At 34.7% G+C, this 22,812-nt stretch overlaps 1 protein-coding gene across 3 annotated transcripts in view; it reads left to right on the forward strand.

The window, feature by feature from the left end:
• SGCZ (sarcoglycan zeta) overlaps positions 1–22,812 on the forward strand; it is a 463,311-nt gene that overhangs the window by 329,668 nt on the left and 110,831 nt on the right. For all 3 annotated transcript variants that reach the window (XM_028099878.1, XM_028099879.1, XM_088020938.1), the window contains one exon: positions 13,021–13,108. In XM_028099878.1, the coding sequence (XP_027955679.1) occupies positions 13,021–13,108 (88 nt within the window). The remainder of the gene's footprint in view (positions 1–13,020; positions 13,109–22,812) is intronic.

Raw genomic sequence — 22,812 nt, forward strand, 5'->3', positions numbered from 1 at the left:
CAGGGTTCAACCCTAGCAACAAGCTTGTTGCAACAAGCAATAAGATATGTGTCTGGACACATTTATTTCTCATGTTTTAAAAGGCCTTTAATTCTGTTTATAAATTTTAGTGCCCAATTTAACATTGTGTTTAAGTTTATAACACACTTAACATCATTTGGAAGAAGTACCATCTTAATGAAAGCATAAGTATTTTATGTTTTGCTCCTCTGTGTGTTTGCTCTTCAGATGGCATCGGTCTTTTTTTTTTTTAATAGAAAATAGAACAATTCAGAAAAACTGTAATACTTTTTATGTGTTAAAATGACTTCCAAAAATCCATAGAGTTCACTGATTTCTCATATCACAAATTCTGTGCTTTAATAGAAAAATCCCTTTAATTCTAATATTCACTATTATTAAATTGATTAATTTATTACATTTGGAACTTTTTAGCTGTTTCTACAGGCTTAATATAGATAGCTTACTCTGCAAAATAACGTTTTCTTTCTCTATGATTTAAAAAATACTTTTTGCATAATGGATCAACATTGAGACACAGATAAAGATTCTTTTCTTCATATATGAATTCCGCCAGTCTTTCTAGGAAATATTAAAATCTATTTTTAAGGATTAGACTAACTAGTAACCAAAAGGAAAAGTATGTGCTCTGGTTACCATATAGCAATGTATCATAGCTGCTTATGACTTCACTTGTGATATGGCAATTTATAAACTCTGAATTTGCGAACATCCTTCCTTCACATAGGAGCACATACACACAAACATACTTACTTTTTAGAAGTATCTGATGTTTCCGGGTACTCACTTGTCTAACTTCAGGTCACTCACTATTCTATCCTTAAAATCAACATAGTTTATTTTACATTTGTTTTTTTCTCAACCCTCATCTCTATACTTTAAGCTTCTTTTATATATCGTTGAGTAGTAAGTTTATTTTTTATATAAAAATGGCATATAATGAGAACTTTGACTTCTAGTAAATGTGTAGACTCTCTATTCTGAAATACAGTCCCACTGACAACCTAGATGTATGTAATTGAATTTTTTCACTTGAAAAAGGTAATGGAGAAACCATAAGTCAAAAAAAAAAAGAGAGAGAGAGTTAAAAAAATAGCAGGACATCACTGGGTGTTATACACAACTAATCACTTTGAACACTACATCAAAAACTAATGATGTGCTACTGTATGTTGGCTAACTGAACATAATAATAAAAATTAATTAATTAGTTAATTAAAAGTAGCAGGATATGAAAACTGAAATCAGAGTCTCCCATAATGATAATTAACAATACCTAGAACTTCAAACCACGGGAATTAATAACCAGCTGAATAGCATAAGGAACATCAGGCCATTATGGTTACAAATGGTTACAAATACTGTGTCCTTTGAAAATTTGTAAATGTTGTCCTGAGCCTTTTGAATTCATATCTTCCCAGACAAGCACTGTCCTCCAGTGCCTAGCAGGAGCAAATACAAATCTTCTCCAGAAGGATGCTTCCTTAATCCAGGCTCCTGGAAATTCTCATATGTTGACCATGAGCTGAAACAACAGACAATAAAAAGAAAAGCTGGGAATGGGCCAACACAAGACAAATTCAACACAAACAATGATTCACTAATTTAGACCTCTAAATTACTTTAGCAATTAGAATTTTCAGATACAGAATATTAAAATGATATCTATAATAATGTTTAAGAAACAAATTGGAATAAGAAAGCAAATAAAAAACAATAACATAAATATAAGTGACCAGTCAGGTGTGAAAAAATAACCAAATTTCTTAATAAAAGATACACCAGTGAATTGATAACTCAGTGGATAGCTTAACAGATGACTAACACCACTGAAAGGAGGAATACATACACAAGGGTGGAAGCCCTAAGCCAGCAGGTAGCACAGAGACAGGGAGATGGGAAATAGGAGACAGAGTTAAGAAAACATACAGATAGAATGAAAGAATGTATATTCCATATCTAAAGGAAATTCTGCGTGGAAATGATGTAAACAATGAAGTAGAGGCACTATTAAAAAGATAATGGATGACTGTTTTCGCAAAACTGGTAAGACAGGAGTCATCAGTTTCTAGAATTAAGAAGTATCCTAAGCAAAGTTTTATAAAGTGAAATTTATACCTAGATTTATCATAATTAAATTATTTTTATATGAATTCTTATATTTAAAAATGTATATCAAGTTAACACTATATTTATTTAAAAATCATTCAAAAATAAAATCATGATATTAGCACTATTTTGAAAATGTTGGATGCATAGTTGCTATAACGTTGAGATCTGAAATCCATCAGAGATTCATTCTTTAGATCAGAAGTCAATAAACTGTGCTTGCAAATGTCTGCCTTCTTTTTTTTTTTTTAATAAGATTTTACTGCAATACAGACAAGCCCATTCATGTCTTGCTTGTGGCTACTTTTGAGCTACAGAAGCAGAGTTGAATAGTTGGAACAGCAACTGCATGGTCTGTAGAGTCTAAAGAATTTACTATCTATCCCTTTAAGGAAAAGTTTGCTGATCTCTCCTCTAGATGAAGCCAATTTGATTAAGTACTCCTAAGAGAAAAATACATTGTTAAATATCATCACCGTTAAGTAAATATCATCACCGTTAAGTATATCATTTAACAGATCAATCTGTAGCATCGTAACATTCTGAAAGTATATCCGTGTTATGAGAAATGTCAGTATGATTATTAAAGGAGAGGAATATGGAGAAAATTTAAGACAGGGAGGGAGGACTTGCACAGGGCACTGCGGTGAGGAAGCCTTGGGTGGACACCCTGGGACAGTCACGTCCTTTTAGAAGAAAATGAAAGGGTGGTATTGTATCAGAATAAGCACACTTCTGTTAACAAATAACCCTGGTATCTCATGGGTTAATTCAAGTACAAAAACTACTTATCTGTCACTTCACAATCTGGTGGTGTTGATATGACCAGTGTCTCAGATCTGCACAGACATTTAGAGACCTAGGTTTTCTCCATGAGTCGTTCCACAACACTTGGGGCATCTGACGGAGAAGTTAGCACGTGGCTGGAAGGCTTTTGTAGTCCAGGCCTGCAAATGTCTTTTATCACTTCTGCCTATCGTGCTCTGACGACAACTTCATCATTGTTGGTTGTACAACCATATCATCTACAAGAAAGACCAGAAAATGTAGCCTGACTGCTGTGTGCACAGGAAAATGTGTTGTAGGTTAGTGAGCAATCTTTTCCATGGAGGTTGGGAAGTAGAGGGCAAACACATTCTAATTTATAAATCTGTGGGTTAAACATAGGCTTGCCGTGCTATGGGGGGATAGTTCAAAAATAATTTTTTGAGACAGCTGTAATTTTCTGTTTGATCTATGGGTTCAGGCCACACTGCAGATTTAGAAGCTTCTAGCTAGTAGCTGTCTATTCCTACACCTCAGCCAAACAGATCCCATACTATTCAGTCATCTGCAGACCAGTACCATGGTATCACTTGGGATCTTGTTAGGCATGAAGAATCTCAGGCTTCACTCTGATCTGCATGTAGAAAGATCCTAAAATGAGTTGTATGAGCATTACAAATTTCTGAGCATCAGATTAAGGTAATTTCTCTAGTCATGTCATGTGCTAATTGGTCTGACATATTCTAAATGTTCCTCAATGTTCACTGACCACAGATGCTATAGTTACCATTTCTATATACCTAAAAATATCATTAATTTTACATTTCTTCTAGCCCCAAAACCTGTCATCATTAGATTTTCCTATTAAGAGACCAAGGATTATTCTTTATATTATCTTAGCATGAAAAAAATGTCAGAAATTTGAAAGTGCTGTAGTCCTTTGAAAAAGTAATCCCAGGGATAATTTCCACCCTTTTATTTAGTTGACAAAGAAAGGATGAAAATCGCCATAGGTTTCCAAAGTAATGATTACACAAATTGAGGGAGGATTTATTCATATATATATATATATACATATATATATATATAATATATATTTGCACATCAAATATAGCAAAGGTATGACAATAATTAGCAAAATGCTTCAAAGCATAGAATATCATAGATAATTAAAAAAGCACAATAAATGTTATCTGTAGGGTCAGTTTGTTGCTTAATATTCATATACATATTTTTACCATGTTCCTTTAGTAATTAATATGGGTAATATATTAGGTTCTCATGGCTTAACTCAAATACAAAAATTATGTACACAAAACTTATAACTTATATATAGGTTTTCTCTATCTCTCCCTCTAAAATATAGATAGTATTATATTATATAACATAATTATATGTTATATATAATTACATATTTATTTTAAGGAATTGGCCCACATAGTTATGGATGCTGAGAAGTCCCAGGATCTGCAGTCAGACCCAGCTAGAGACCCGGGAGAATGAATGGTATTCTTCTAGTCCAAATCCAAAGACCTGAGAACCACAATAGCTGGTGGTATAAAGTCCAGTCTGAGTTTGAGTCAGATAGCAGAAGGCTGATGTCCCACTTCAAAGACATTCATGCAGAGAGAGCAAATTCTCTTACTCACCCCTTTGGTTCCATTCAGGTCTTCGATGGATGGATGAGATGAACCCACACTGGGGAGGGCAACCTGCTTTATTCATTCTACCAACTTTAATTTTAATCTCATTTAAAAACACCCTGACAGACATACCCAGAATATTGTTTAAACAAATATCTGAGTATCCCGGGGCCCCATTAATTTGATACATGAACGTAACCATCATAGGTATTATGACCCTGTTACACTTATTTAATTTTATAACCAATTGTTTTTCTTGTTATCTATTTTGTCATTCCACTATCTTTGGTCACTATGGAAAAATGTTTGTCATAATCATTATATTTCTGATTTCCCTAATCTGTTTCTGCATAAACACAGTAACAGCATAGATGCATGTGTGCCTGCGTACACACATACACACACACACACACACACACTCAACTAAAAAGTTGATCCTGATATTTCAGATACTTAAAGGGCTTCATCAACCAACTAACTAGATTTTAAGAGAAAGATTTGTTGTTATTGCTGTTATTGTTGCTCTTTTTAACTAGAAGAAACTTAACTAATATCAATGAAGATATTTCTATGGGAAATCATCCAATAAATGATTTTGATTTTTCTTTTAACTTCTCTATTCCTATTCCCTTCCTCAACAAAGGCATTTCTTGGAAAGTTACATACCTCTTATCTGAGAAAGGTGAATTTTTTATTAAGTGTACAGCAACTTTTAAATTTTAGATTCCACAGACTTCTTATCCTTTCTCTAGTGCCAATATCTCTTTTTTTTTTAAGATTTTATTACTTATTTCAGAGAGAAGGAGAGCATGAGTGGGGGGAGGAGCAGAGGGAGAGAGAGAGAGAGAGAATCCCAAGCAGACTCCACTCCAAGCACAGAGCCCAACGTGGAGCTCGATCCCACGACCCCAAGATCATGACCTGAGCTGAAATCAAGAGTTGGCACTTAACTGACTGAGCCACCCAGGTGCCCCTCTCTAGTGCCAATTTCAAGCAAGGTAAAAGAAAAATAATGTAATTGAGACTTAGCTTCTTGCTTAACTCTCTATTTTTCTTCATCTCTGCATTTATAGAAGATAAAGTCTGTTTCATATGCAAATACACATGTGGCATACCCTGTAGCATTTTGTTACAGAAGAAGTGGGAGAGGCTTTGTACGGTGCTTGTTCGGAAATACCTACCCATTCACCATTGAATAGTTCCATTCCTAGAAGACTTAAATAGTTCCTTGTTCCGTATAAATAAATGATTTAAAATAATTAATTCCATTAATTTTTTAGGACATATGAACTGGTTAAGCAGAAGATATTTACATACACTCTAAAGTTTCTGCCCATCAAAGTGAGCACAATTTATGTATTCTATGAGGCAGCACCCAGTTTCCTTACCCCATCAGTGGGGTGTATGTCTTTCAGGCTCTTGGTTAGGCAGAGAATGAACAGGTTGACACCCTCAAAACTATTATGAGGGCAAGATCAGCCTGAAGCAAGACTGAAGGGGCAGCCGGAGGGACAAAGTGACAACTCAAGAAAGAGATGGAAAGAGGAAACTATTTTCCTGGGGCAGCAAGTGTCCCCTGAGAGGAAAAGAGGCATCTCTGGGAATTTAGTGTCATCTGGTTAAAGCAACAGTGGCCTTTCATTGATCTGCATCTTCATTGCCGTAGGTAAATATAATACTTTTCCCTTTTAGGATACTGATTCAAGAAGCAATCATTTTCTAAGCCTATCCATGGGTAAAGTTTGGGTTGGAGCAATTTGGATGATAAGAGGAAGTGGCAGGTTACCGAAGATTCCCTGTAAATGGAACTGTATATGCAGGGAACTGCTCCCTGTGACATTATTCTGAAGACACACTCCTCGCTAGCAGTTGGGATAAGGATTCCCTCAGGAGGAGTATGTCTAGGCTACTGGTTTACTACGTAGCTTTAAAGAGACAGGAAGGAGCCAGAAGGGCCATCAGAAGTCATAGATCATTCTCACAAGATATTCCTTGCAGGAAACTCCATGACTTGATAATTTATAGCAAAAAATTAATGAAAATGAAGAATTCTCAATAAAAGTGTTGGAATAGAAACCCAGAAAAGCCGATTGGTGAATACATGCTCTCTTCCCTTCACTACTTCACATTCAGGTTAAAATGTGGGCACTGAGAATTTGAGGAGGTCACTTTAACATCTGTAGATAGATTCCTTTTCATGATCAGCACTTCTTCTACCTTTAAAATACAAATTTCAACAGGTAAATGCTTTGCATTCTGAAATAAAATTTCAAGTAATTGTTTTCTTAACCAGAGAATTAAAATATTACCTGTTTTTCAGCTTCTTAAGTGGGTCAAACACTTAGGGAAAGGAATGAAGTCTGCCTGGTTCGGAGAGATGTTATGACTATAGATCACATCATAATGTGATATGACTTGTTCCACTTCCATGGCTTTTTAGAAACCTTGCTCCGGGGGGCGGGGTGGGGGGGAAATGTTGCAAGAGCTTGGTAAGTTCTGTGTGGCCTGAACACAAATCCAGGTAAACACAGGTAGCCTGAGTGCATTATGTTGTAAATGTGCTCAGTTCAATTCATTCACTCAGCAGCATTTATTGACCCTGAACTAGGTGCCAAGCATGACACAAACTATGCTTTCAAAAGGCAGCATGAGTAAAGGAAAATGACAACACCCGTGCTTTCAGGACAGTCCAGTGTAATGGAGGATATAAACAAAGGAATGATCAAAGCAAAGCAAAGCAAAAAAATCTCGTGACAAGTACCATGATAAACATCAACACTGATTGAGGAACTGGAGAGTGGAAGGTGAATTTTAATGCTGGAAGAGCAGGAATGCTTCAGAAATGATGCAACTTTGAGCTGGAACTTGAAAAATATAATTTTGCCAGTTACAGAGAAGTGGATAAGAATCTCAGGCATGGGGAACAGAAGATGAGAAGGCACAGAAGTAGCATATTTTCAGAAACATGGGAAATCTGGGTCATTTTTGCATGGTGAAGTGATATGAAATAGAGCTACACAAGCAGAATTGGATCCTATTATAAAGTACCTTGTATGTTATGAACGTGAATTTTTTTCCAAGCTGGGAATGAGGAAACAATAAGTGTTTTAGTTTGTTCTGTTTCAATTCGAGCGTGCCGATATTTTAAAAAAATGTTTTAGAAAAATAACAGTGGATATGAAGAATCAATGTAAGGAAAAGGTGGTTGTTGCGACGTGAGCTGTGAGTCTGTTACAGGAGCGGTCACAGGAAAGACAAGAAAGGGTATACTTAAGGGACACTCCTAACATAGCTGACTGAATATTGAGGAGAAGGGAGATAGAGAATTTTGGGGGTAACGGAAGCTTATTGCAAAGTTGTATAATTTCAGTCAGTGAGGATAAGAAACCTCACCTGGTAAAACTCAGGTCGAACTGTACAAATTCAAGCAATGACATGCCAAATGCATGCCATTTACACCAAACAATACAGATCATTAATTATGTTCTCTTTTAGGAAGCAAGTAGGGTGGGTGATACATTCTAAAATATGGGTGCAGAGGGCAGTTCAGGAGTATATACTCTTGCTCTAGAACCTGAGAAGACAGAATGAAACAAAATGAACCAGACTCTTACTGAAACGTGGATGACGGCAGTGTGGAGGTCACGTCTTCTGTTCTAAGACAGTGTATGTATCAGATTGTCCTTTTAATTTTAAATTATACTTTATTCACTTACTTTTAAATTTATTTTCACATTTTGATCTGACATTGTGGAAAGCCTAGAAGTGAATCACCACCAGAGAGGCAGTATCTCATAGTGGTTGACGAGGGAGATTCTAGACCCAAATTGCTGGGTTCAAATATTTCCTCTGTCATTTATTACCCATGTTGGTTCAGAGCAAGTGACTTATACTTTCTTTGCTGGAGGTTATTCATTTGTAAAATAGAAATGATAGTAGCTAGTACTATTATTAGTAGAATACTATAATTACATTGAGGAATAAATCATAAAAGCAAAACACTAATAGGACTTTTAGCAAAGGCTGGCTGCTAATCTGAGCATTTTGTATATATCATCCCATTAATTCCTTACAAAAAGCCCACAAATTATGTATTATTACCCTATTTGCAGATAAAGCAATCATGGTTCAGAGATGTCGCGTGACTTGCCAAGTGAAGCAGAAAGTATTTGGCAGACGCAGTACTTGAACTCAAACAGGGGGTGCATTGTCTGTCTTGCAACCAGTTTATTTCTTGATTCTGTCATGGGTGGTTTTATTTTAAGCTACTAAGTAGATGAGCTCATACATGTAAATGTTCAGAACAGAGTCTGGCATGAGTAAGTGTCAGTAGGCACTAGCTGTTATGATACTATTTCTACAACTTAATAGGTATGGAAGAAAGAACGAAGTGCCTCATATACATACAACACTTTACGTGTATACAGAAACAGCCTCTTTTCATCAGTATTACTTACACTTTGTGAGAAACGTCTTACTACTGGTAACGTTCTCTGTTGTTGTTGTTGTTGTTGTTGTTGTTTTGTGGTTAATTGTCTAGCTTTATGTGGTAGGTTATGAACTCCATAAGAAAAGAAGGTTTGTCCCCTTGTTTCTGTTTTTTACCCAGTAACTAGCAAAGAGCTAGACACATTACAGGTTATCAGTAAATATGTAAGATAAACAAAGGTGGACACAATAAAAATGAGAAGAAAGGAATGTTTTCTGTTTTTGTTTTTGTTTTTACCTTATTCACTTGCACTGTCTCTGACAAAAACATTGAAATAAGAAGGACATATTGCATCATTTTTCTAAAACCATTAGCAAGGTTCCAATCAGTCCCTCGGTGTAAAGAACGTGTGCATGAAAGAATCATAAACAGGGGCTTTCAGGCCCACTTAATGGTACCATTGCTTTTCTCCCTGAGTCTCCCACCCGCTTTGTCTCAAGAGTAGCTAAGAAGGCAAATAGGTTTCCTAGAGTTACAACCGAGATGCAGGGCAACGCCAGAACACTGTGTTATACCTGCCAGGAGATTTCCTGGTTTGGGAGGACAGATATTTGAATCAAAAGATGAAGATTTTTTTCTCCAAAAAGAAAAGATATCTATATTACTATATTGTGCAGAATAATGTGCTACCCACTTACTTACCCTCACACAGAATTTATATGTCTTATTCCTCCTCCATGAGATAACACTACCAAATAAGTTTCTCCCTTGATATTCTCAGCAAGAATAAGCTCTACGAGAGTACTGCTATGCTTCTTTTAATATCTGAAATTAGACACTAGCCTTCAAAATCTTGGAATACAGGAACATAAGACAAAGGACTGTAAGGAGGGAATGTAGAGCAGAGAGTGGAAAGCAATGATTTCTTAGTGGAAATTATTTTCTTACACATAGACCTTTGCAGAAATGAACACAAGAAAGGAGATATAAGGCATTCTTAAATGTCAATCTTTTTTTTTGGAAAGAGGTAGTTTCTTGGTACTAATTTTTACCTACAAAATGTGTTTAGTATTAGATTTATAGATTGCTGGGGATTCTATCTTCTTTGGATGTTGCTATCATTTTTATCATGTAGGTTTTTATCACATATGTATATTTGAATTAGTACTGAGTGGGTGTTATATAACAGGTCATGCATGAGCCATGGTTCTAAGCCCCAGAGATGTCACTGTCCTGATATATAATGCAGAAACCATAGTGTGATTTTTCAGTGAAGATGATTAACTTACATGCATTACCTTCTGTTTAACAAAAATATTTACTTGTTTTCTTTAAGTTTGTTTATTTAATCTCTGCACCCAAGGTGGGGCTCAAACTCACGACCCCGAGAGCAAGAGTTGCATGATCTTCTGATTGAGCCAGTCATGCACCCAAATAGTTACTTGTTTTCATTCAGCTCACCTAATTATATTTTAACAAGTCAGTATAACATAATAATATAGTAATGTTTACGTGAATACAGCGTACAGAATTGTTCATTATTCCTGATAGCTATATGCTTGGAGTTTTAGTAAAAGATTGCTATTTTTATCATAGTGAAGTTTTAATTTAGATATAAATATTTAATTCTGAGGGGAAATTTAGTGGACTCATGGGAAGAAAAGGGATGAATGCTGGGGAAGAACCTCATTTCTGTGGTTACAGTAAGGGAACAGTAGATTAAAATGTTGTAAACAAAAACGTATAATGATTAGGTTTTTTACTTGTAACTCAAGTCTGTCTACTAAACCAGATGAAATTCGTATTGCCTTTTATAATGGACTAGTCTCTCATCTTACAATATTTAGTAAGACAATAATTATTTTAATATACTTACATAGTCCTGAAATTACACAGTGTTAATGGTTATGCTTTTTTTATGCTATAGTTCACAGAAATTTAGGTTTAGCAAAGCAAAGAAAAGCATATATTGTCATCAACTTTTAAAAATCTAAACATTAATTGTATATGTTATTTTATAAAAATATTAAAACAGTCTGAATTAAAATTCAACCAATGTATTTTTATGGTGTTTTGAACTGCAAGTTACTTTATAGGCTTTTGCTGTTTCTTACATTCATATTAATTTTATTGGATTTAAAACCCCCTTTTGAAATGCATGAGTACATGTAATTAATTCTACCACCTTGAAATAGAATCTGTGTCTGCTTTTAAGAACCCTGTACTTTATGCAGTATCTTTACTGGATATAATTGCATGTAGTCCTTCCTTAGTCCATGACCTATACTGTAAACAGAATTCAAACACATTGCTCAAAAGGAAAGATGGAATTAACTTAAAATACATTAGATATTTTCAAAAGATGGATGACTGCAGCATAGAAATAGCTATGGAAAAAACACTATAGATGTATTTTTTTTTGAAATGTATAGATAACATTTTTGATTTGTGGCACAAAGAAAGGAGTTGTAGTAAGAAAGAGAATGAAATTAACTATAGTGGTTTTGGCACAACCAAGTCTCACTTTACAGAATAAACATATTCTTCAAAACGTGGAAAATCAATTTAAAAAAATCAAATCTTAGTTTACCCATAGTACTAAAACCCACTTTTAAAAGAAAGCGTGCACGCACGCAGTGCATGTGTGTGTGTGTGTGTGTGTGTGTGCGTGTGTGTGTGTGTACTTCTTTACTCAGTGCTTTGTATCTAGTCAGATGTGGTACAAATCAACTTTAGGAAAAAGTCTATAAAGTCCTTCTATGTATCTCTGAGTCACAAATCTCAAATCCTAATCTTGAAAGAGTTTTTATATTGCTTATATATAAAAACACTTGTGTATTTACATTGACATAGAAGTGACATACCACCTAGATCGTGAGGATGGTATTGGGAGAGATTTTCATAGAATTTTTTTACCTGGATTAAAATCTCCATGAGGGCAGGTGTTGTTCTGTTTTGATCACTGAGATGTCCCAAACCTCTAGAACATTATAGCCTGCATAGTGAGCACTCAGAAATACTTGATGAATGAATGGATGGACAGTTTGTAAATGATCACCTTGCTTATGTTTTAGATCATAAAAATGAAAATCTAGGCAGCTGTAAATTACTTGTCTGATGCAGTGGTGGCAAAAGCTCAACATGCAGGTTCTGAAGGCCATATCCTTCAATAAATTATTTCACTGTTAAATGCTAAATTAGTGATAAAAGTAAACATCTAACCAGAGTTAGATATTCTAAATGAGAATTTCCAGGCAAACATCTTATAGTCTTATAGTTTATGTACCTCCCTACATAAGCCATTCTATAATTTACAGGGCATTTCCACGTGAGGTAAATAAACAAGCTAATATAATTTATTAGGAAAAGTTATTTACCCACTCAATAAATACCTAGTAAATGCTTTTCTTCCAGCAGTGTGCTAAGTAGTGAGGATATAATTATATACATATGACTGTCATGTTCCCTGTCCCATGGACATTTCCTTTGGTGACAGAAACAAACAAAACCAAGTAAACACATATATATGCAAAATAAATTTGCCTCGTGATAAGTGTTTTGAACAAAATAAATGGAGACTGGGAGTTTGGGGATTGAATGAATTTGTAGGGGAGGCAAGTTTGATGAGATGACATTTCAGCTGGGACCTGAAAGTTGCAAATTCAACTTAAAAAGGAACTTCCTCATTTGGGTAGGGTCTCCTACCCAAATCTCCATAGGTAAACTTATATTCCACTGGGAGATGGAGAGGGGAGGAGTGTCTACACCTTGGACGTACAGCAATTGGTAGAGTTGGAAATTATTGTGTCAAATAGTTAATGTCCATTTACCAAAGTGGAAACATTCCTATCCTGTCAAGTAGTTATGATGAAACACTTGTATTTTTTTTCATATTGTCCAGTCAATATTTGGGATGTTAAAATAAATGCTTAATATAAAACAAAGAAATAGAATTTTGGTAATACCCAAACAAATGCAGTATAGTTTTAGAGATTAAGTTTGACTCTATTTCTATTTTTTATTTGATTTCTTTATTTTATGCATGTTTCCCAGGATAGTCCACTGGTCTTACAGTCTGACAGGAATGTAACAGTGAATGCAAGAAATCACATGGGGCAGTTAACTGGACAGCTGACAGTAGGTGAGTGCTTTGGGGGTAAAGATTGCTCATACCATCTTACTCCACTTGAAGCTTTGTGATTGTTTAAATTGGGGAAAACGAAAGTCTATTATTTCTCTAATATAAAACTAGACATCCTTTTTCAGCCCAACTATCTTGCATAAGATTTGATTTTTCACCAGCCAATTATAGTCTCCTCTATTTGGTAGTTCTTACTCTTGTCAATGTGTTAACTATGAGAAAATACAATCACATATATTTTGTTGTTATTACTCTTGAATTATGAAATGCACCATTTTTCTAACAAATACCTCCCTAGTGTACGTTGAATTATAGTAAACAGAATAACACATGAGACATAACATCGTATGGTCTATGTATCCTTTGTTTTAGGTGAGTAATTTCCTGAGAGATATTATCTGCTAATGTAAATTAAAAATGACATATTAGTTGAATATAATAAATCTTAACATTTATCAATTACTTATAAATATGGTGTTGAGATTACTTACATTTTAAGATTTATAGGCTTTAGAAGTTATAAATATAAGTTAATGATAAAATATTGTTTTCTCATATTGTCAAAAAATTAGTGATTCATATTACCTGGCATTATTATTTGAGTCAATTTTTATAAGAAAACAGGCAAATAAAAAGTCAGTTGTAATTGTGTAAAATAATAAAAAGATTTGATTGTGTGGAACTGTCAAAATATCTTTCGAATGCTGTACCTTTTTGTGGGGAAATTACCTAATATTGATGATATATGTGTGTATATAAAAGCATATTATAAGTAGTAAATTATAATCTCAAGGATTGAGTTGTCCTTATCTTAATGAAAAATTAATGAGCACCTTAATATAAAAGTATATTTCCAGTAGTTCTTTTTAAATTACACAGGAAAATGGCATTTGAAATGTGAGATTTATAAACATGAATTTGATTGTGTCTACTTCTTTGGTAGGTATATGAAACACTTTTCGATATGCTATTTGCTTTAATGAAACCAAAAATGCAATTTATATTTTAACATATATGTATTTCCAAAAAATATAATTGCACTTTATTTATAATAATTCAATTTTATTTTGCATAACGTTCACATCCTAAAAGTTGGTCACTAGGCATCATCAGTTGAATACTGGAGGTTAAAAGTAAAAGGAGGATAAACTGAAAAGTTGAACAAGAAGTAATATTAATGGGCAGAGCTAGTTTTGTTTTACATGTTTTTCTTCAGTGGTCTCCCTCATTTAAATTTCAGTCATAAGCGATCATGTTTAGGAAACCCAGAATAGCTGCTATATGGTCCTGTGGCTAAGCATGATAAGAAGGTCCGTAATTTCACGTCTATAACATTATCTCAGTAAAACATTAATACTAATTGGATATTAAATAATTGAAATGTCATTGTTCTAAATACTTACTTTTAAAATCTGCTTAGAATCACAATCTTATGCTTCATCTAAGGTCTCATATATCATCATAATTCTCCTTATTTAGTGCTCGGTAAATTTTCGGGAATAAATTCACTCCCAGGAACTGATAACTTTTATTGTCAGAATCATTGACTCATCTTGGATATTTTCATTTCTATTTATCAAGAATCAGTGACATATCTAAATTATATAGAAACCTTAATTACAATCTGTAATTTCTCATTTTTCTGTCTTCATTACTTCTTCAAACCTGCGAGTCATGGCTGCCTTAAATAAGTCTTACTATATGGTAATAAGACAGTGTGTCATTTGCTAGAAATTAAACAAAATGATATTAACACTTGGTACTAGTTTGCTTTTCATAATTCACATTTTGAGGATTAAACACCACATAAAATAAAAAACTATTAGACACAGCTTCTGCAGCAGAGTTGACTTTTTGTTTTCTTCTGAGGTCTGAGGTACTTGCCTTCATTGCCCAAGGGGATTTACAAGACAGCCAGGCAGGGAGTGGGAGTATTGAGTGGTAGGTGTGCATCATTCCCAGTTCTGTGCCTTTTCTAGTGGTTTTCAGTTAGCTATATACACTTAAAATCAAATTTGCTTTATTTATGATAAGAGAAGATATGTTTGATGAGAACAACTAGGCACTAAGATTCTGTAAGGAGAATATTTTTTCTTTGATTTGTTTTCTCAGGATTTTGAGTCAATATACACTGATAATAAAGTCCATATGATGAAACAACCATTTTTAAAATATCATAAGTTTATAAAGAGATAAAAAATTAAAATGTACATATATACAAAATTAAATAAAAAATTAGTACCTTCTTTATCCATATGGAAACTATTTGTATCCTGTATAATGATTAATTAAACCACATTGCCTTCCTGGTAGTAAAGGTGTAAAGAGAAATGTGACTAATGACATGATCCTACTGTGTTTAAGGAGAAACATTGGCGCTTTTTATGGAAAAGCAGGGTTTTTTTCTCATATACACTGAACAAAATGTACACGTTGTTTAATAGAAAGAAAACTGGATGATACAGTGTATAGTGTCAGAAGCATTGGCCTGCCAATGGTGCTTTAAGGAATGCTCAGAGCGGGACCACAAAGTGCTGTTAGATAAAATAATTGTGGAAGCAAGAAACAGAACATGTTTACCAGTTCAACTTAATTCAGGGATAAAAATTTAGGCTTCTCTGCCTGTTAAATATTCCTTATGATAGATACTTTCACCTGGGACCTGGGCTTGTCATTGGTCAGATGAAGTGAGGACCCAAAATGTTAATGTTTGTGGCTGAGTCTTTTCAGTTCAGAAGTGAAGTGAACTGATGATAAAATTGATATCCTTTAGTAAAAACTGAAAACCCTAAGACTCTTAACTGTGTTGATGCCCCTCTGCCCACCTCAGTATATTTCCAACATCCAAGACAGGCAGGCGCGCGTGCACGCGCGCACACACACACACACACACACACACACACACAGCACACGGGCTGCCCCATAGAATTGGTGTAAAGAAAATATTGGGAAAGAAAGCCAGCATAACACTTAAATAAACATTTTGAGTCTGCTACTACACACCGAAGGATTGTTTGAGACAGCAGTATTTTATTCAATGCAATATGCTACAAGGTAATTTGAGTCTAGAAGCTTTTCTAAAAATATTTACTAGTCACCTATCATGGCAAAATAAACCTTCAGTAATGCAAGCAGTGAATAAAATCACATAATTTCTAAAATTAATCACATAATTTTAATAATAACTGTGTTACTATTAAGAATTTATTATACAATAACGTTTATTAGATTGATTAAGCCATGAGCATTTTTTAATGTTCCACATACTTAAGTTAATCTGTATATCCAAAGATTTCACAATGCCTGTCACAAAACACTCTTGCTAGAAAGTCACTTTGATTATGACTAATTATTAAGAGATGTTATAGAAAACCAAAAAACATCAGAACATAAATTCAGTGAAAATTATTTTCAAAACACAGGAATATGTGGATTTTTCACTAATAATAATATTATGAGTGTAATCATGTAATTTATATATCAAAATGTTCTAGAAGAATATATTCACCTAGAAATCATACTTTAGTCAGAAAGTAGTCTTAGAAAGGAATTATATTTTAATAGTTAAGAGCATGAATTCTGGAGCCAATTAAATCCCAGATCTGTTACTTCCCAGCACTGTGACCAGGTTACTCAGGGCATCCTCCATACTCCAAGCTTCCATGTGGATAACATGAGTGTCCATCTCCTACAGTAGATGTGAAAATTGAGTAAGTGAACAGATGTGAAGTACTTGGACCACTTCATGTATATGTTAGTTATTGTAATCTTTATTTGATCTGTACATAAATAATTCTGTACAATTGGTCAAACCTCTTGGTTTTACTTAACTATGAAATGAGTATTATGCTAGGTTATCTCCATGGTTGTTTCCTGAATGTAAAATCTGTTTTTACCTTTAGAGAGGAAATTAGTTAATGAATCCTCTGACCCATTAAATTCCCCACTATTCACTAGTCCTGACAAAATCATATCTGATTTGATTTTTTGACATCTTAGCCACAAATTATAAGTACATATCTTTCACTTAAAATAAAGAATGTAAATAAGCACAACTAGATCAGCATCATTGTTTTTATTCTTCACTAAATTTTGACTTATTAAAAAACTATTTTTAATTTAACATGTAAAATCAGTTTTTTTTTTATTTTGTCAAAACTAAACATCAGCATGTTTTGTCCCTAAATGAATGGAGAAAAATGTAGATGAGGGTTTTATAATAAATATTTAATGACCCCTAAAGTGACATGTAATCTTGCATTAAAGCAATTACCGTGAACACCTGGGAATCGCTTAATTGACTGCAGATGGTGTAGGACATATACAAAGTAGGTTACAGATTATTCTCACGTACCAAATTTATGTTTTTTGTCATTGACTCATTTTTTTTAACTTAAAGAATGCTGTAATAATCTGGGACAACTTAATAAGAATGAATATTTTATGTAAAATAGGCTGTACAAATCTGGGAGAATAGATCAACGAAACACTTAGGTTAAGTATGGGACACACATTTTAAATGATCAAATGCATTGTTGATGTTTCAGAGCTCATTGTTAATATTAATTAATTAAACTAATATTAATTAATCAATTTGAGAAAATAATACATTGAAGCAGATGACTGCGATATTAGGAGAAGGCTGGCATTCATAAAAATTAGGACCCTTAATCTGTGTTAACTCAGGTGTAACAAGAATTACAGTGTCTGAAGAAAAGACAGTAGTGTGCATGTTTTGAAAAGTTTTATCATAGGAGTATTTCATTTTTTAAAAAAGATTTATTTATTTGAGAGAGAGTGCTTGAGGATGGGGTAGAGGGCAAGAGAAGGAGAGGTGGAGAGAATCTTGAGCAGACTCCCCACTGAGCGGGGAGCCCAGTGCCGGGCTCCATGTCATAACCCCGAGATCATGACCTGAGCCCAAATCAAGGATTGGATGCTTAAAGGACTGAGCCACAAAGGCGCCCCTCACAGGAGTATTTCATATCATTGTTTGAACATCCTGAATCATTATATTACTTTTGAGGTGTTACTGTTTGTTATTAACTTAAAAACAGAAAAATGCATTATCTCAAATATTCAATTAAATTCTCAGGTACTTGTAGTGTTAGACATGCAGAATCAAGTCATGCTAAGGATTTTTCTTCCTGGAGCCTAGACCTAATTCTGAAATAGATGGTTTGGCTAGTCATTTCCAACCCTTGCTAGCTTCTCTCCTCCTTCTCCTTCCAGGTACTCCATGCCTTAGTCTGGGATCAATCGTTGTAGTTCTATGAGGCCAGCTCCACTTAAGAGTGCTCTGTGTTATGGTTCTAAAGACCATCGCTGTAGGGTGTTGGCCTCTACTTCTCAACACCATGGGTAGGTAATCCACTGAAATTGTCAGTGGTTATTAATGCTTTGACTGATACGAAAACATCTTTGAACTTTCTCCCCTTCCAGGCAACATATATGTTTCAAACTAAGATCTTTGGTAATAATGCCTATAGGTGTCAAAAAATACATCTGATCTTGACTATTTAGGAATGAGGGTAATAGGGTAAAGTGAGAAATGGTGGTTCCATTAAGACATCTTGTAAAAGTGACATAATCCTCAATCTTAGCTTTACCTAAGCCAGTCCATCTCTTTATATGATGATTAAAGGAGATAATATAGATTTTTTCAGTAAATTTAATGCAAGAACTCATTAAGTATTTCTAACTGTATAACACAGAGGAAAATAGTAGAGATGAATAACCATTTTATTAATGCTATGAGTACGTAAAGTTATTCAAAATATGCTATGACTATAGCTCACTGTTTAAATTTTAATATTAAGATTTTAATAAAATAAAAATGATATATTACAGAGTTTGTGAAGGACAAAATTAGAATAAAGTAAACAAAAGAGTGAAAGAGTGGTTTCTGACTTCATATTTCATATATTTAATTAGTATTATAGCTATATGACTTATCTGAATTTAATGACTCTAATTATACACTGGGCCGACCTTTGTATTTAATGAGGCTCCCTTTGTAGAACCTCAGAAATGTAGGTGCATTTGAGTTTCCTACATGATTGACTTATTGAACATGCAGTTTTGTGTTGGTCTTAGTAAGAAACTTATCTTTGGAAATTTGGTTAATGGAGCATACTGTTCACAAATGTAAGGTTATGGGACTAATTATCAAAAAACATCTGGTGGTAGGAAGCTAAATAAATAAAATTTAGGGGTTCATATGTACACAGAAGATCATTTGCTTCAGTATCAGGAGCCCTAGATAAGGTCTCAGCCAAGCCCTTAACTATAGAACAATGCTAATTGCCTGGTCATGGAATAGAGGAGATATACCATGGAGGGCCATTACCTATGATGGTCTAGGTCTGTTAACTACATTAGCTTTTTTTCTTTTGTCTCACTTTGGGTTAAGTGTCTATGCTTATGTGTAGTTTTGGAGAAATTACAAGTCAGATAATGCATAATCAGAAAAAGAAAGCCTGGTGGGAATAGAAAATTGAGTAGAGGAAGAAGGAAAAATGAAGAACAGTTCTTCTGTTTCCAAGTATTTATTGGACTCCTGACAACATACTCCTCATAATGAGAAAACAGTATTACCAAAATCTCTTAAGACTGCTTTGAGATTGCTATCAATCCCTTAATCAGCATTCTCTGGTTAAAGTATATAATCAGGTCTGGGTCCACTTGCAACCTTTTCCCGTAATATTATCTTTAGATATTTTGTCATATATTTGCCTGAAATTAAGAATATCTAATTCTATACATTCCCTTCATGTATTGATCCAGTTTTGACATGGTTTGTTTTAAATCTTCCATTCTGAGATCACATGTCTGATGCTTTATATTCTAAATGCTCACAAACACATCAGTCTAATGCATTTTAATATTCCATCCTCCTGTACACCTTTCCCTTTAAGGAATTAAAGCATGTTAATAACTCGTAACTTTTGGAAACTATCTACTCTCATATCATACATTTAGAAAAAAATCTCTTTTCTAATCTTACATTGCTTTTGCCAATCTTTATCATTTTAAAAAGATTACTGAAAATAAAGATTACATAACTCGTCATGTAAGTTTTTTGGGAGGGTGGATAGGGCAGGTGGTTCTAAAAGAATATTTTATCTTCCTAAGTGCTCAATATTGGATCTCCTTATTCTCCACATCCAAAGGCTCATTTCTTATGCATTTTGAATGACTTTTAAACAAATCAGTAAATTTATCAACAACCTAAGCCACATTGGAGAATTGTGGGTAAATATATGTGGAGAATAAAGCCTTCAATATTATATACTAAGACATTAGTCCTATATATTTTCACATCAAAAGCTCGAGAAGTCATAAACCATAATAATTACAATTACTAAAGTCAAAGGTATAAACAATACCAAGTGTTAGAATGGATGTAGAGGTACTAAACTCTTATACAGTGCTGCTGCTGGGAATGCAAAACGATATGGCCATTCTGAAAAAGTTAGCCTATTTCCTATTTAGCCATACCTCAGAAATTTTGCAGGTTTGTTTCCAGACTACTACAATAAGTTGAATACTTCAGTAAAGCAAGTCAAACGAATGTTCTGGTTTCTCAGTACAGATAAAAGTTATGTTTATTTTGTAGTTTATTAAGCGTGCAATAGGATGTCTAAAAAAAGTTTACATACCTTAATTTTAAAAATTCTTTAGTTAAAAAAGTTATGTTATTGCTAAAAAATACTATCATCTGAGCTTTCAATTAGTCATAACCTTTTTGCTGATGGAAAGTTTTGCCTTGATGTTGATGGCTGTGGACTGATCAGTGTGCTGATTGCTAAAGGTTAAGGACGCAATTTCTTAAAATAAGACAACAATGAAGTTTCATCCTTTTGTGAAGGATTTCTCTGTAGCATGTGATGCTGTTTGACAGCATTTTACCCACGGTAGAGCTTCTTTCAAAATTGGAGTCAATCTTCACAAACCCTGCTGCTGCTTTATCAACTCAGTTTATGGAATATTCTAAATCCACTGTTATCATTTCAACAATCTTCACAGCCTCTTCACCAGATGTACATTCCATCTCCAGAAACCATCCATAAGAAGCAACTCCTCATCCATTCAAGTTGGCCACATCTTCAGGCTCCACTTCTAATCCTAGTTCCCTTGCTGTTTCTACAACATCTGCAGTTACTTCCTTCCACTGAAGTCTTGAAACCCTCAAAGTCATCCATCAGGGTTGGAATCAACTTCCAAACTCCTGTTAATGTTGATATTTGGACCTCTTCCTGCATCTAGACTGGTGAAAACCTTCTGGAAGGTTCTCAATTTACTTTGCCCAGATCCATCAGAAGAACCACTATGTGTGGCAGCTACAGCCTTACAAAATGTTTTTTTTTTATTTTTTATTGTTATGTTAATCACCATATGTTACATCATTAGTTTTTGATGTAGTGTTCCATGATTCCTTGTTTGTGCATAACACCCAGTGCTCCATGCAGAATGTGCCCTCTTTAATACCCATCACCAGGCTAACCCATCCCCCTACCCTCCTCCCCTCTAGAACCCTCAGTTTCTTTTTCAGAGTCCATTGTCTCTCATGGTTCATCTCCCCCTCTGACTTACTCCCCTTCATTCTTCCCCTCCTGCTATCTTCTTCTTTTTCTTTTTTCTTAACATATGTTGCATTATTTGTTTCAGAAGTACAGATCTGTGATTCAACAGTCTTGCACAATTCACAGCACTCACCATAGCACATACCCTACCCAATGTCTATCACCCAGCCACCCCATCCCTCCCACCCCCCACTACTCCAACAACACTCAGTTTGTTTCCTGAGATTAAGAATTCCTCGTATCAGTGAGGTCATATGATACATGTCTTTCTCTGATTGACTTATTTCACTCAGCATAACACCCTCCAGTTCCATCCGTGTCGTTGCAAATGGCAAGATCTCATTCCTTTTGATGGCTGCATAATATTCCATTGTGTGTATAGACCACCTCTTCTTTATCCATTCATCTGTCGATGGACATCTTGGCTCTTTCCACAGTTTGGCTATTGTGGACATTGCTGCTATAAACATTGGGATGCACGTACCCCTTCGGATCCCTACATTTGTATCTTTGGGGTAAATACCCAGTAGTGCAATTGCTGGATGGAAAGGTAGCTTTATTTTCAACTGTTGGAGGAACCTCCATACTGTTTTCCAGAGGGGTTGCACCAGTTTGCATTCCCACGAACAGTGTAGGAGGGTTCCCCTTTCTCCACATCCCCACCAACATCTGTCATTTCCTGACTTGTTAATTTTAGCCATTCTGACTGGTGTGAGGTGGTATCTCATTGAGGTTTTGATTTGGATTTCCCTGATGCTGAGCGATGTTGAGCACTTTTTCATTTGTCTGTTGGCCATTTGGATGTCTTCTTTGGAAAAATGTCTGTTCATATCTTCTGCCCATTTCTTGATTGGATTACTTGTTCTTTGGGTGTTGAGTTTGATAAGTTCTTTATAGATTTTGGATACTAGCCCTTTATCTGAGATGTCATTTGCAAATATTTTCTCCCATTCTGTCGGTTGTCTTTTGGTTTTGTGGACTGTTTCTTTTGCTGTGCAAAAGCTTTTTATCTTGATGAAATCCCAATAGTCCATTTTTGCCCTTGCTTCCCTTGCCTTTGGCGATGTTGCTAGGAAGAAGTTGCTGCAGCTGAGGTCGAAGAGGTTGCTACCTGTGTAC

Source organism: Eumetopias jubatus, unplaced genomic scaffold (assembly GCF_037043125.1).
Source record: "Eumetopias jubatus isolate StellerSeaLion01/CBP00866 unplaced genomic scaffold, mEumJub1_p1.0 scaffold_2, whole genome shotgun sequence".
In the NCBI taxonomy this organism is placed as follows: Eukaryota; Metazoa; Chordata; class Mammalia; order Carnivora; family Otariidae; genus Eumetopias; species Eumetopias jubatus.